This window comes from Castor canadensis, chromosome 6, assembly GCF_047511655.1.
Source record: "Castor canadensis chromosome 6, mCasCan1.hap1v2, whole genome shotgun sequence".
Classification (NCBI taxonomy): Eukaryota; Metazoa; Chordata; class Mammalia; order Rodentia; family Castoridae; genus Castor; species Castor canadensis.
This window is the reverse complement of record NC_133391.1, coordinates 165,252,631-165,268,217: the sequence shown is the minus strand read 5'-3', so window position 1 is coordinate 165,268,217 and position 15,587 is coordinate 165,252,631. Positions and strand designations below refer to the sequence as shown.

At 45.7% G+C, this 15,587-nt stretch overlaps 1 protein-coding gene across 7 annotated transcripts in view; it reads left to right on the top strand.

The window, feature by feature from the left end:
* Window positions 1-15,587, top strand: part of Trio (trio Rho guanine nucleotide exchange factor) — a 344,029-nt gene that overhangs the window by 255,069 nt on the left and 73,373 nt on the right. For 6 of the 7 annotated variants that reach the window (XM_020179766.2, XM_074077719.1, XM_074077720.1 and 3 more), the window contains exon 34: window positions 2,103-2,346. In XM_020179766.2, coding sequence (XP_020035355.2) covers window positions 2,103-2,346 — 244 coding nt within the window. Of the gene's footprint in view, window positions 1-2,102; window positions 2,347-4,232; window positions 7,273-15,587 lie in introns of those variants that run through there. The other variant, XM_074077722.1, reaches the window with a different exon arrangement.

Here is a 15,587-nt window from a genome sequence, read left to right as displayed (position 1 = left end):
ATTTACTACCTGCTTGTACATTGTTGGTACCTGGACCTCAGTGGTGACCAATACCGGCCCTATCTTTGCCCTCACAGTCCAAGCACAGAAGGTTCACAGACAAGTGATGCAGCCCCGCCGTTTCCAGTGGTGAAGGCAGACACACACATACACACACCCACTCAGACACAGCTCATTGCAGAACTGAAGTGTAAGCTGTGTCAAGACAAAGCAGTGAGGATGCAGATGGGGTAATGACTCCCCAGAGGGCTGGAATGGTGATCTTAGATAGACAAGTTTGGCACATGGGGACTCTGTGCACAGGGGCAGTGTGAACCAGGTGCACACAGGACCCATCTCAGAAGTAGCAGATGGCACTTCTTGTGAGCACATGAAACTGGCAAGGTGGGTGGGGACCCACTTGTGGAAACTTGAGTCGTGTACCAAAGATTTTTGAACAGGAAGCCCCCATTTTTGGAAAGGTAACCCTGATAGGTAGTGTTCAGATGAGCTAGAAAGGAGGACTCCATCAGGGAGGCTACTCAGGTAGTCACTGCAGAAACGCAAATGAAGTGATCCATCTGAGCACACAGTGAAAGGAAATCATCAGAAAGCCATCTTGGAGTTCATTTGACAGCATTTGGAGGAGAGGGAGGAAAGATGAGATTTGTTTAGCTTGGGTGATTTGCTGGTGATACCATCACCCAAGAGGCAACACTGGAGGAGAAACAGATGGGAGTAGGGACATAGTGAGTCATATCCCAGCCTCATTGTGTGGGAGAGAGAGGGACCCATGCCAGGTTGCCCAGCAGAAATCAGAAGCTGATGGAGTCACAGCTTGAGTTGTGGTTGGAGAACCTGTCACAGAGTGGGACGTGGAGAAGCAGAAACAGAACCTAGGGACAGGGAGCCAGTCACAAAATTATTATGTAAGTGCTTATGAGCTCTGTCCCCAAGGAGTTTACCGTCCAAGGGGAAGACACACCAGGGCACAGGCCATTAAATGCCAATAGATAAAGAGCAGGCCATGTCCTTGTTTTACAAGCCGATGTCATTGGAGCGTATGTCTTTATGTAGTTCATGGATATGTTTCAAAGGGCCTAAAACTTAGTAGAGTTTCAGGCAAGAAATGAGAGTAAGCATAGTGAGAGGAAAGAAAGGAATTTCAAGTTGAGGGATTAACACAAACAAATGTGAGAAGGCCAGAAAATGGGTCTGGAGTCTTGAGGGCAAAGGACCAGGTAGGACACCAAGGAGAGTCACTGTCAGAATCAGGTGTGATTTTTCATGAACTCCATCTCTAAAACATTGTATCTTCCTCCTCAAAAAGTGCTTTGTATCCATTTCTTAATTTACAGCATACGATAAAAAAAATTTACAGGCTACTTAGGGATTATTGTAAAACATGATAAATGGAATAAAATGCAGGAATAGGGAAGGAGCCCTCTAAGGATCCAGATTCATCTGTCTTTGGCCATTTCAGTCTCTCTGTAAGAGCTGCTTTTTTCCTGATCCAGGGGTGCTTAAAGAGTTGGGTGTGCTGGGCTGAGGCATGTTCAAGTAGTAGAGCACTTGCCTAGTAAGCTCAAGGACCTGAGTTTAAACCCCAGCTCCTCCAAAAAAAAAAGAGAAAGAGTCCAGATGCTTCATAATTGAGAATGCTTAATTACCATATCAGAGTGGAATTTGGAGTAGAGCTTTACCCGTTTTATCATCATATTTCACAATAAGCTGCTAAGTAGCCTTTTAACAGTTTTTATTAGTTTGCTAATGAGTTTTAAATGAGTACATAGCATTTTTTCAAGAAGGAGATAGAAAGTCTCAAGTACAAGGAGATTTGTAAGCCCATGAGAGATCACATCCAATTCTGACAATTTTAATAAAGTAAGCCCTTAGAAAATTGCACCCATAGCTTACAGCGTGAGAAAGTACATAACTACCTGCATGGTTCCAGAGGAAAACAAGGATAGTGCAGTCCTGGAGCTCTCCCCTGGCTAGCCAAAGATGCCTTTGACCCCAGTGCAGAATGGAACATGGAAGCCCTAGCTGAGTTCACATCCCTGCCTGTGAAAGCCTGGGGGCTTCTGCTTACTGACCTGTCCCTCTTCCTCTGTTCCTCCTAGCTTTCGGGTGGCTGTGAGCTGACAGTGGTGATCCATGACTTCACAGCTTGCAACAGCAATGAGCTGACCATCCGGCGTGGCCAGACAGTGGAGGTTTTGGAGCGGCCACATGATAAACCTGACTGGTGCCTTGTGCGCACCACTGACCGATCCCCTGCAGCAGAAGGCCTAGTGCCCTGTGGCTCTCTGTGCATCGCTCACTCTAGAAGTAGCATGGAGATGGAGGGCATCTTCAACCACAAAGGTAGGACTCTGAGAGGGTCAGAGGAAAGCACAGTAGAGCCTTGTCTGCCCTTTGCTGCCTCCTGGTCAATAATGCCTTCACTATATTATCACTGTCTCATAGTAGCTGGAGTGGAAATGAGGATTTCACCCATTATTCAGAGTAAGTCATCTCCTTACTTAAAGTGGTAGAATAAGACATGACTTCAGCTTACAGAAGAAGGGGCCACTCTTTGGGGCCTCAAGAGAGACTGGAACTGGGCTCTGAGGGGCAAGGCTGCACCAGGCAGCACTCAGTAGGGGTTCTGTGTGTGACGAGAGAGGTAGCTTTTGGAAGAAGTGCATTAAAACTGGAATAACAGGGCATTTGTATAAATCAGCATTAGGTGTTCTCAGGTAATGAAAGCAGTACTAACTGATTTTATGCATGTTATCTAGATGAATCAATGGCAAGTTCCTATGGAGAATAATGAGAGTCTTTATCCCAAATGCACACCATGGCAGCCTCAAGACAGACATGGCTGTTAAGTCCTTGATACATGGCTCATCTGGATTGAGATGTACTGCAAGTGTAAAGCATGCTGGATTTTTGTGCAAAAAAAGTATTATGTCATTATTTACTAGTCACTATATGTTGGTTAGAATGGGTTAAAGTTGTTATTTCTTTTTACTTTTTAAAGTTAAAACTTTCTAGAATACTAGAATGTTTTAGTTATACATACAGCATGTATTATATGTCTCCTGGACAGTACTGACTTAATCATTCATCTTAATGCAAAGCTATCTGAAGAAAAACTAGTTCGTAACTTCTAGAAATGAGTGGAGTAGGTAGTGCTTATATGCTTAATTGTATCTGTCATAGTTGTCTTTTTTCTGCAGTTCTGGCAAGTGGGTCTTCCAGATTTGGAATATGCAGTTGATTTTCCCTTCCTGAGAGAACATTGCTATCCTCTGCCATATGCAGTTTCCTCCTATTAATTTCAGAACATTCCAGAGACTTCCTCCATTTACCTCCAAGCCTTCCTCGTGTTCATCATGACACAGTCTGGGGCCATCCTCTGTCTGCTGCCAGTTTAGTCACTCCCTTGAGCTAAATGTAACTGCACAGGACACAGCTACCAATTATCTCAGCTCATTAATTACAGGCTCAGCCATGTTCCAGGTCCCTTAGAGCCTAAATACGAACTTACTGTCACCTCAGTAAGAAACAGGAAGATTGAGACTATTACTTATCCAAGGATTTGAAGAGAATTTTCAGATTTGGTCCAAAAGCTGAGGTGCTGGATTTCATTTCTGGCCAAGTTATCTGTGTGTTTATGTCAGGGCTGGCCTTCCCATGATGAGGTACTTGAGTTCAGATGGAGATCTGTGCTGTGCTATGCTGTCTTTTAATCCTCTGCCAGCATCTAAAGTTGCCTAGTGTATTTAAGTCCTTGAGTTTGAGTTGAAAATAAAGTACAATTTTTTTCCTTACATTAATCTATTCTCCAGAGGAGCCCTGGTGAACCTGAGCATGCTGCAAATAATAGTCTGAAAGATTCCTTTTGTATGTGCCTTTCCTATGGTGTGTTCTTTACTTCCTGGTGCTCACAATTGCAAGCTAGCTAGCTAGAGGGAGAGAACTTGCCATTTTCCACATTTGACTTTGTCTAGAAAACTTCTGATGGATGTTGGGTTTTGCTTGTTTTTCAGTTTCAGTACCATTTTGTTCTTTGTCTCTGGGGTTCCATGATGTTCTCACACCTGGAAAGTCACTCCCTGCCCCTCATAAACTCCAGTGCTCTATTCCTACCAAGAGGTTTCTGCAGTAAGCAAAACTGTTATAGACAGTAGGCAGTGGTGAGGGGCTCTGGTATTCATGCTTTCTTTATTCCCTTCTTCCCTTTTTTTTTTTTTCTTTAACACAAGGAAACTCTGAAGGTTATTTATCTGCTACCTCAGTCTCAGGACTTGGACAGCAAAGGAACAGACGATCAGAAGAGGGAACATTCTACCTTCAGGCTTTCCAGCAAGCCTCTGTCAGAGAATCCCACTGAGATTCTGGTCTTTAAGTCCAGAAAATCAGACAGCTTTGACCACAGTCTCTGTCTAACAGATCAGAGACCATCACCAAAATGTCAGGGCAACAAGGGATGAGGATGTAGGATTGAAATCTGAAAAGGACACAGACTTGCCAAGGCCCCTGCTGCTTTGGAAAGCAGGAGGCCTTGATTTGCATCTGTTCAGCCTACAGAATATCCGTCCCTTCTTCCTGCTACATGTGGACAAGAGTATATGTTGCTGTGACTGGTAATATTTTGGTGTGTGTTGAGCTGTTGGTGCCTGTCGTGTACTTGCATTCATTCACCTGGTAACTCATTTTGAGCCTCTTTTCATTGTAAGAACCTTCTTGGCTTGGAAGATACAATAATGAGGAAGGTAAACAATGAGTAAGCAAAGTATAAATATAGTCCCTTCTCTCACAAAACTCAATTTGCATCATTTTCCTGGCTGGCCCTGACCCCTTGACAATACCAGATAAGCAAGTCATCTTGCATTTCCCACACCTCAAAACTCCTGAACATGAAGACATTGCTGTTACATATCTGTCACTTGTCACATATTATTAATCTCTAAAGACAGATGTCTCTGATTCTTACTGCCCTGTCCTTGCAGGTATAAAGAAAGAGCACAATCACTGCTCTCTACTTCCAGCCTAATGCCTCAATATTTTTTTCATAACTTACTTGTCCAACTTAAATTTTAAATGTAAAGAACATGACCATGAAGCTCAACTGTCTGTTTATTTGCTTGAGAACAATAAGCTGTTCAAAGGATTGTGTGAGTTATAAATACTGAAATTGACCAAGGAGTACCCAGGTTTTCTCATTGGGTTTGGAAGCTTGGCTGGACCTGGGACTCTGTTGGACAGTGAGAATTTGTGGGATTCACAAAGACCAGACATCTTTTATCCAACCACACATACTTCCTTAAGGTTATTTAGAGAAAGGATAAAAATACAGCTTACTTAAAATGAACAAGAAATTTAATCACACAATTTTTTTTAAAAAACATTTTCTTGTCTGAAACTAGACTCCACTGTGAACATTATTCCATTGAGAAAGGCTTTCTGTTTTGTGGGAAAGCTTATTTTGGAAGATTCTCTTTAGGCTGTGAACAGACAGCTTTGAACAATCATCGAATGATGGTTCTTTTGGTCCTGCTCTGCGCAGCTGCCATTCCTCTTTGTCATTGCCTCTTAGGCACAAATTCAGCAGACACTTAACATACTAAAATAGAACAAGGGTTCGGCAAATCTTTGTGCTGCACCAATCTTATTTGTGTCTGTGGTTTGCACTGTCCGCTATGATCTCAGAATCTGGGGCTGGGCGCCAGTGTGGAGATTCCTGCTTGTGCCCCCAGCATGCCTGAAGTGCAGCTCAAACTGAGAACTACTGATCACCTTCCATTCCCTTGGGAATAAACTGTGACTAACTGTGGAAACAAGTGTCACGTAATCACCACTAATCTCCAGCAAATCCAGGTGACTTTTCCCATCTACTGTCTCAAGTCATAAAACTTTCATTTACTTATACTTGATCACTGAAAGCAAACAGGATTACCAAAAGTGTTTATACTTCTGATGAAGCTAGTTCAAAAATGTCCCCTTTGCTTTATTGCTACCCCCTCCCTGTCTGAACTATTGCTATTTTCTTTCTTCAAAACCAAGAATTGCCATAGGGAAGGCCCTTGAACTCAGCTCAAGGAAGCAGCTGGGAGCAGAGCAAGGAGTACTTGATGCAGTGGTGCCCAAAGGTGGTGATCAATAAGACAGAATTGTTAGTGTCACTCATGTAGGCCAATTAGCATCACCAACTTTCTGCAGGGTATGTCTGTACAGCAGAGTGTGAATCTATTGTGGTTTTTTTGTTTTAGTTTTTGTTTTTTTGTGGTATGGGGGTTTGAACTCAGGGCTTCACACTTGCCTGGCAAGCACTTGAGCCATGCCTCCAGCCTCTTTTGCTCTGGTTATTCTGGACATAGGATCTTGCTTTTTGCCCATGCCAGCCTGAACTACAATCCTCCTTTTTTAGGCTTCCCACTAAATCTGGAGTGATAGGTACATGCAACCGCACCCAGCTTTTTTTCTGTTGAGATGGGGTCTTTTTTGCCTACACTGGCTTGGAACTATGCATCCTCTCAATCTCAGCCCCCTCATAGCTTGGGATGATAGATACACACACTAAACCAAGCTGTTGGTTGATATGGGGTCTTTCGAACTTTTTGCCCAGACTAGCTTTGAACCATGATCCTCCAGATCTCAGCCTTCCAAGTAACTGAGATTACAGGCATGAGCCACCAGCACCTGGCATCTCTTAGCTTTTTTCCCAATAAGATGAGAATTTGTCATTATTCTCGGTCCTTACATAGTACCCATGAGTTCATTACATCCAAGAAACCATCAGGATCACCTGTATCTTGCCTGCCACCATAACCTGCTGCTATCAAGTAGCATGTTGGAATGAGTTGAGTTTAGAAGGTCATTCTCATCCACTCACAATTGTGCTTTGCCAAAATGTGGCTTTGAAAGACCTTTCTGTGGTAAGGATGGCCTTGTGGCTGGAGCTTTGGGGAGGAATGGTATTGAATTTGCTCTTTAGATAAGGAGACCTAAGTTCTGATCCTCTTTCTCTGTCGTGATTTTGTATCCATGGGTCCTAAGGTTCTTGCCAGCTTCAATATTCTGGGTTTATATTTCCTAGAAAGGCTTTCTAAATAAAGGCCAATTCAAAATTCCTTGCTTTTCCTTATGCCCTCCCCTTAATGAGGTGGTAGGTGAATTTTTTGCTAGTGCTTTGCTATATGTAGAAAAAAGCACTCACTTAAGAAAGTTGATCTTAAAGTTGTTCATAATTAAAAAGTTTTTTTCTTCTTTGAATAGTGTGAACTTTGAGAAAAACAAGGAATGCAAACGTAAGGGGGAAAAAAAACCCAAAAACCTCTTCCTTAGTGGTGACCTCAACCTCTAACCCAGGGGCTATAATTCAGCACCCTTCATTTTACTATGGTAAAGTGTATACCAAAAACAGTTTTCCACAATTTTTGGCTTACCACTGCACCTACAGAAAACAAGGTGTGTCTAAATCGGATCTCAGGCATGGCCAGGCTGGCTGTGGTCGTGGGAAAGAAGACATGGGGCTCGTCATTCAGACAGAAGTTCATGTTTGTCGTTAGTGACACAGGTATTTTCTTTAATCCAAGTCAACAATAAGAAAGCTTTTTTCATTTGAAGTTACCTGAAATGTCAGTTTTTCTCTGGGCTCAACCCCAGGCCACTTTGTTGCCTCTCTCCAAGTTTGTTCCCAGGGTTTTCTTGTCTACCTTCTATTCAATGTAACCATTCATAAGTGGTCAGTTCATTGGCATTAAATACCTTCATGATCCTGTGCTACCATCACTATCAATACACAGTACCCTTTTCATGTTACAAAACTGAAACTCTGTACCCACAAACAAAACTCACCATTCTCCCCTCTCCCCACCCCTGGCAGCCATTCTTCTACTTTTTGTCTCTATGAGTTTGACTCACAAGATATCTCATATGAGTGGAATCATATAGTGCTTGACCTTTTATGACTGGTTTATTTCATTTAGCATGATGTCATCAGGATTTATCCATGTTCTGGCATGTGTCAAATTTCCTTTTGTAAATCTAAATAATATTCTACTATATGCATATATCACATTTTGTTTACCCATTCATGAGGTGATGGACACGTGGGTTGCTTTCATCTTTTGTCTGTTTTATATAATGCTACAGTGTATGTGGGTATACAGATATCTTAAGTCCCTGCTTTCAATCTTGAGGGGGGAATATACCCAGAAGTGGAATTGTTAGATCCGATGGTGTTGCAGAATTATTGACAGACAAGAAACCAAGCGACACTCGGAGGAGTGGAGAACTCAGATTTTATTTTACACCAGCAGGCTCAGATGGATACCACATCTGAGTACTGAACAATGGAGTCACAGGATATTTAAAAGGCAGTGCAGGGCATCAAGTTACAAGGAATGTGCTCAGGTTAATTGTGGCTAGTAGTGAGTTAGAGACCTAGGGTTGTTTAGATATGAACAGCAGGGAAGGCCTGCTTTGGAAAGTTTATTTACAGGTGGAGACAAAGGAAGGTGGGAATGGGTGATTATCTCTGCATGGTGCCCTTTGTCTCTGCCCTGTACTTGGCAATTTCTCATGCTTTATGGCCCTGTTTGAGGTAACCTCTTTTACAGCTTTTAATTGGCAGCTTCCCATGTTTTATGGCCCTGTTTCAAGGCTATCTTCCTCTTCATTCCCCCCTTTTTATGCTTTCTCCACTTGTGGACAAGCATCAACACTTAGATTTTAGAAATTCTGTAAGGTTCCTCATCCCAAAGGCCTATATTGCGTTACCAAGAGCTGCAACTTTATCACCTCCATCCGCGAGCTTAACATGGCATTAAGAATGCATGGACCAAACACCAATGCCAATAGAAGCATGAGGACGGGGCCAGATAACAGAATGAACCATGATTCCCCGTTCCAGATGTTGCTACATCTGTTCCAAGAATTTGATAATTCCTGCCTCCTTCATGTGACTTGGTCCTGCAATTGCTGAGCCATATATCTGACTATTCCCAACTGATTCACATAAAAACAACACTCTTCCTTTAAGAAAAGGCAAAGCCCTCCTCCTTTACTCCTTTCGGCAGTGAGTAAATCCAACCTTCTCCGGTTTTGGAGGCCCACTGATGCTAAGGAGTCCAGTTGGTCCTCCATAGTCACTATGGATCTAGCCACTTGCTCTGTCTCATTTGTTAGGTCTGTGGATAATTGATTGATGAGGCAGTCCTTCCTATGCCCATTCCTATTCCAGCCGTTATCCCCAGTCTGATTAATAAAGGTATGAATTGGATAGCTCTCTTTGACCATGTATGAGCCACTAAAGGCATGGGGAGGTCTGATTGTTGGGCACTATGTTTATCTGGGGGGGGGTGAGGAATGCTAATATGCAAATGCCTTTCCAGTTAGCTGGCAGACACTGATAGGCAAGGGTCCCGCAGACAAAGAAGATTCCCATGCTGCTGCACCATAGCCTGTTAACTGTACATCTAATGACAGTAGCTGTGCAGTTTTGGATTTGAGCACATTGGTCAGCAGCCAGGTCCCCCAATGGATAGTATCCTTTTGAATTGTAGATACAATTAGGGGCCCTCTGAAGTAGCTGTATATTTTTTACTTTGGGTTTTGTGCTGGTAGAGTTGAGAGGAGTTTCATGCCCACTCTTGTTGAAGAGGCTTACTGGGGTTGCTACATAATGGAGGGGACCTGAGGACATGCAGAGCCAGCAGTCGGCCCGCCAGTGGTGGGTTTGTAAGATTAAGGAAGTGGTGTGTTGCATTTAACAAGTTATACAGTTGAGGTTCCAATTAAGGTTCCCTGTCCTGGAAGGAAGCCTTAACGGGAGTCGAGGTGGTGGCAAATCAATGTCTTCTAGAGGCTCATATCTGCCTAGGTAATCACCTTTGGGTGGCCCTTCCAGTTCTGTGACTCTCCCCTTAGTAAACTGATATGAGGGTGGGATGGAAGGGTAAGGTGCCCAGACATAATGAGGTTTATTTTCTCCCCATCATTTCATTGTTCCATGCCTTTTAGGAGTCCCCGTCCTTCTGCCAGCAAACCATCTGCCCTATAGTGCCCTTGTTCTTGCAGGACCCAGTTTGACCTGTCAGCTTTCCTTTATAGTAAATCGTCCCTCCCCTGATGCATTCAGAAATTGATATGCTGTGCACAAGTGACAGATATTGATAAGAGGTGAAGGCATACCGCAGTTTTTCCTAGAAGGAAAGCAGCTTTACGCAGGCTGAGCAGTCATCCTGGCCTCTCAGTTAAACAATCTCAAAATATAGCAGCGTTAGAAGGCAATAACACATCAGAGACCTCATGCTTGAGACTGGGATCTGGGCTACAGATAACACAGAACAGCAGTTAGGCTTCCAACTGTGAGGCGATAACAAAGGGCTAGCAGCAGTCTCTGGACTACGCTCCAATCCTGGGGAGCAGTGACAGCCAGTCCTAGTGCAAACAGTATTGCAACAACGCTAATCAGCAGGATGAGGTATGGGTAACAGAAAAGGGGATACATTTGCATCCTGGTGAACGAATCTTCAGGCTTCCACCGTGCATTGACCAACCAACTTCCAGGATGTGGCTGGCGCAGGGTTGGAGATCTCTCGGGCGATGGTGTGCCGCTGTGGTGTCCTCTGGAACCTTAATACGAGAGGGTTAGTTGAATCACAGACAGCCTGCCTGTCGGGGTCTACAGGGCGGCAGCCTTCTTTATCCGGGAGTGATGAATCCAAGGAGTGATACCTGCAACTTTAACAGCTGTGGGAATTGCTAATATTACTAGATGGGGACCCGTCCAACTGGGTTGGAGTGGTTCCTTTTTCCAATCCTTCACCCATACCATATCCCCAGGTTGGTGGGGATGGGCCCAGTTATCCATGGAGATTGGGGCCCTTTCTAAAAGTTTCCAGGAAATGTAATGGAGGGTTTTTCCTAAGGCCTGAAGATGTCGGGACATGTCTAGACTTCCAATTTGCCTGCGGTCCCCTCTGAGTCTGTTTATTATGGGAGGGGGCCTGCCATAGAGAATCTCAAAGGGTGAGTAGCCAGAGGGTCTAGGGGTACAACGTGCCCTAAGCAGGGCTAAAGGTAGCATGTCTATCCAGGGAGAATGTCTATCCAGGGAGATTGTGTCTCTTGGCAGAGTTTAGCTAAGGTAATTTTAAGGGTTCGATTCATGTGCTGTACTTTTACGTGAACTCTGAGGCCTGTATGCTATATGGAGTTTCCATTTTATTTTTAAAATTTTGGCCAGGCCCTGGACTATTTCTGCCACGAAGGCTGGCCCATTATCTGATCCAATAGAAAGGGGAAGCCCGTATCTGGGGATAATTTCTCTTAAGAGAGCCTGTATTACCTCTCATCCTTTTTCTGTGTGTAGGGGGTAAGCCTCAATCTACCTTGAGTTAGTGCAGACAAGAACCAAGAGGTACTGGTATCCTCAACAGGGCTTGACCTCTGTGAAGTCCACTTCCAGGTCTTCAAGAGGCATGGTGCCTGTTATTTGTATCCCAGGGCTTGGCTTAGGCCCTTGACTCGCATTGTTTCGTGCACATGTGATGCTTCTAGCACTCACTTGGGTGCACAGGGTGGGGAGCTTGGGAATGAAATAGTATCTGCTTAATAGCCTTTCCAGGGCCGATTTCCCCAGATGTGTCAGCTCATGTTGTTCTACCAGGGGGCTACTATAGCGCTGGGGACAAAGAGTCTCTGGTCGGGCACCTTCCACCAGCCCCCCTGGTCTTTTATTCCTTTCTCATCTTTTCCCAATGATTCTTCCTCCTTGGTGTAATTTGGAGTGGGAGGCAGCTCTGGAGCCAGCAGAAGTTTGGCAGTTTGTTTTGGTGCTTCAGGGGAGCTTAGTTCTTCTGCTGCCCTTGTTGCCATCTGATCTGCCAGGTGGATTCCTCCACTAACATACTCCATGCCCCTTTGGTGGCCTCTGCAGTGCATGACAGCCACTCGAGATGGTTCCCAGACTGCTTCCAGCAGTTGGAGGATTTCTTCTTTGTTTTTAATCTCTTTTCCCCCTGCTGTCAGCAATCCTCTCTCTTTGTATATTGCTCCATGCACGTGCAGGGTGGCAAGGCATACTTAGAATCTGTATAGATATTTACCCGCTTTCTCTTTGCATGTCATAATGCCTGGACCAATGCCCAAAGTTCAGCTCGTTCTGCAGACCATCCTTGTGGTAGGGCTTCAGCCTGTACGACGTCATTATTAGTGGTGACTGCGAATCTGGCTTTTCATCTGCTCCCGTCTGTGAAGAGTTCGAGCTCTGGATCTTAGAGGGGAACATCCATCAGGTCTGGCCTGCTAGAATACACTTCGTCCATCACTTCTTCACAACTGTGATCTGGAAGCCCTTCCTCTGTTGGCAGGAAAATGGCAGGGTTTAAAGTTCATACAGTTTCAAGCCTGACTCGAGGATTTTCACATAATAGTCCTTGGTATGGGCCATTCTGGAGCTGGTCAGCCATTTATGACCCTGCCCATTCATTAGAGCTGCGACTGCATGAGGAACTTTGACATTAATGCCCTATCCCAGGATGAGCTTGTCAGCCTCCCTGGTTAGAGTTACCATAGCTGCCAGGGCCCGGAGACATGGAGGCCACCCTGAGGCCACTGGGTCCAAGCCCTTTGACAGGTAAGCCACTGGCTGCTGCCATGGACCCACTGGTTTGGGTGAGGACCCCCAGAGCTGTGTGATTTTTCTCACAAAATGTAGAGATTGAAAGGTTGTTTTACATCTGGCAGCCCTAATGCAGGGGCGCTGGTTAACAGCCTTTTCATTTCCTGGAAAGCCTTTCCTTGGTCAGGTCCCCAGTTTAGAGAGTCCTTTCTAGGCCTGCTGTCGCCTATAAAGTGGTTTGGCCAGGCTTGAATATCCAGGTATCCAGATGCAACAGAATCCTGCTGCTCCTAAAAATTCTTGGACCTCCTTTTTGGTCTTTGGCTGAGGGATGGAGCAGACAACCCGCTTCCTCTCCGGTCCCAGGGCGCGTTGTCCCTCTGAGATGACAAATCCGAGGTATTGGACCTCTTGCTGGCAAACTTGGGCCTTTTTCCAAGAGACTCTGTAGCCTGCCTCAGAGAGTCGGGTTGGCAATGCCTTTGTCCCCTCCCAGCATTTCTCCCGGTTGTGGCTTGCCAGGAGCAGATCATCCACATATTGAAGCAAAATACACCTTGGATTTTCTTCTGGGAAAGTTGACAAATCCACTGCTAGGGCTTCCCTGAACAGGGTAGGTGAGTTCTTGAATCCCTGAGGCAATCTAGTCCCGGTCATTTGTGTTTTTCTTCCAGTATGGGGGTCTTCCCATTCAAAGGCAAACAGAAGCTGACTAACTGGGGCCAGGCAAAGGCAGAAAAAAAGTGTCTTTTAGTCCAGGCAAGTGAACCAGCTTGCTTGTGCTAGTAGAAGGCTCAAGAGAGTATAGGGGTTAGGGACTGCTGGGAGCAGTGTGATAATGGCATTGTTGACTGCCCACAGGTCCTTGATAGGCCGGTAATCATCTCCCGCTGCCTTCTTGACGGGCAACAGTGGGGTGTTCCATGGCAATTGGCAGTCAATTAATATCCCTGCATCCTTCTCCACTGTAGGTGGGTCTTTCCGTGGTACTGGATACCATCTGACAGGGAGAGCCCCAGGTTTGAGATCTATCATTGTGGGCACTTTCTCAGCCCAGACATCAGGAAGCGCCTCCAGCTGGCAGATGGGCTTTTCTAGGTCCCACTTTTCCTGGCAATGCAGTTGCCAGTCATCTTCTGCAGGCATGGTTACTGCCATGATGAGGGCATTTGGTCTTCTCATGGAAGGTGATTTGGGCTCTGAGCTTTGTTAGTAAGTCCCTTCCCTGCAGAAGAATTGGGCATTCTGGTAAATACAGGAATTCATGAGTTACCTCATGCCCTCCGAGTTGGCACGTCTTAGGTTGGCAGAACTGGGCAGTTTGGGTGCCAGTGGTTCCACCTATTGTGGCTCTGCACTTAGTGAGTGGGGCCACCAGCTTAGTGACCATGGAATGCTCAGCGCCTGAGTCCACCATGAAAATCATTGGTTGCCCCCCCCCCCTTTCATTTTGACCAGGGGCCTAGTAGTAAGTAGCCTGATCTTTCCTAGTCTGATTCAATTCCTGGTAGGCCAGTGAGGTCCTGGGCCTCCAGTTCAGGCTGCCATCCTGACTTCTTTCCTGGAGCAGTTTTGTTAGGGTCCAATGCTGTCCCCTTGTGGCAGGGCATTTATTTTTCCAGTGGGCAATCTCCTTGCAGTAAGCACATTGGCCTCACCAGAGTGGGATTCTCCCATTGGGTCTCCCCTTCCGTGGCAGGGCTGACTGCCAAGTTGGGTCCGGCTTTGCCAGTGCTGCAGCCAACAAGGACACCTTGGCTTTCATTCTTTTATCAGCTTCCCATTTTTCTTCATGCTTTCGGTTTACAAAGACTTTATTTGCCACTTCTAACAGCTGGGTGACATTCATCCCAGTGAAACCTTAAAGTTTTTGAAGTTTTCTGTGACTGTCAGCATATGACTGAGTCACAAACGCCATATTGACCATTCACTGGTTTTCTGGTGCTTCCAGGTTGAAGGGAGTGTATATTCAGAAGGCCTCACAGAGTCTCTCATAAAAATCAATTGGAGTTTCCTCTGGCTTCTGCATAACTGCTGCAGTTTGGACATGTTGGTAGGTCTCTTAGCTCCAGGCCTGAGCCTGTGTAGGAGGACGGTGCAATATTGAGGGAAGACTCCTCGTCCCTCTGATGTATTGAAGTCCAGGTGGGTCATGCATCAGGGGCTCCCTCTCTTGTCCATGCTTCTGCATCTAGGGCTCCTGCTGGGGCTGCCCTTGCAGCCAGCAGCTAGCTTCTGTCAGAATTCGGTGCCACACTTCGTGTTGAAAATGTCAGGAGGATGTGACCAGCAGCCATCCCAAGTGGGTTGATGGGTCTGGAATATGGATTCTGGGAGGTCGACCATGGCCGGAGGTTTTTCTGAATATGGTGGTTTATGATTCCTCCAATTTAAGAGGTCAGTTGTACTGAAAACCTGGTAATAAATTTAGGATAGAGCGTCTGGGCTGGACCATGCCATCAGCATCAACCTGCTGGAACCCTTGCATCTCACAGAGAAGCATCTGCTCAGGGGCTGTGGACTCAGACTCCAGCTGGGGACGGGTGTGGGACATTGCTGGGACTAGGAGGCTGCTGGCCGGGCTGAGAAGGGCTCACTGAGGGTGGCGGGGGCTGTCTGGGAAAGGTGGCACTTGCTGTCATGGTGGGGGTGCACTGGGAATGTATGGCGGGGGCACTGGCAGCTCATCTTCTGGATCCCCTTGCAGAACAGGTTTGGTCAGGTCTGGTCTTTAGGCTTTATTGCCTGGGCCACAAAAACTCTGCTCTGTCCCTTTTTATTAGCGCAGAGTTGAACCCAAGAGGGCATGGTGTGAGCCACCCGGAGCCAGGAGTCAATATATGGAAACTGGTAGGGGTACCCAGGTTTCCTATTATGATCTGATAAATGGCTCTGACTTTGGGCAAAACTAGAGTGCCTTCAGGGGGCCAGTTGACCCCAAAAGTGGCCATTCTGACTCGTATAGTGTGCACAGCCTTCTGGGAGACAT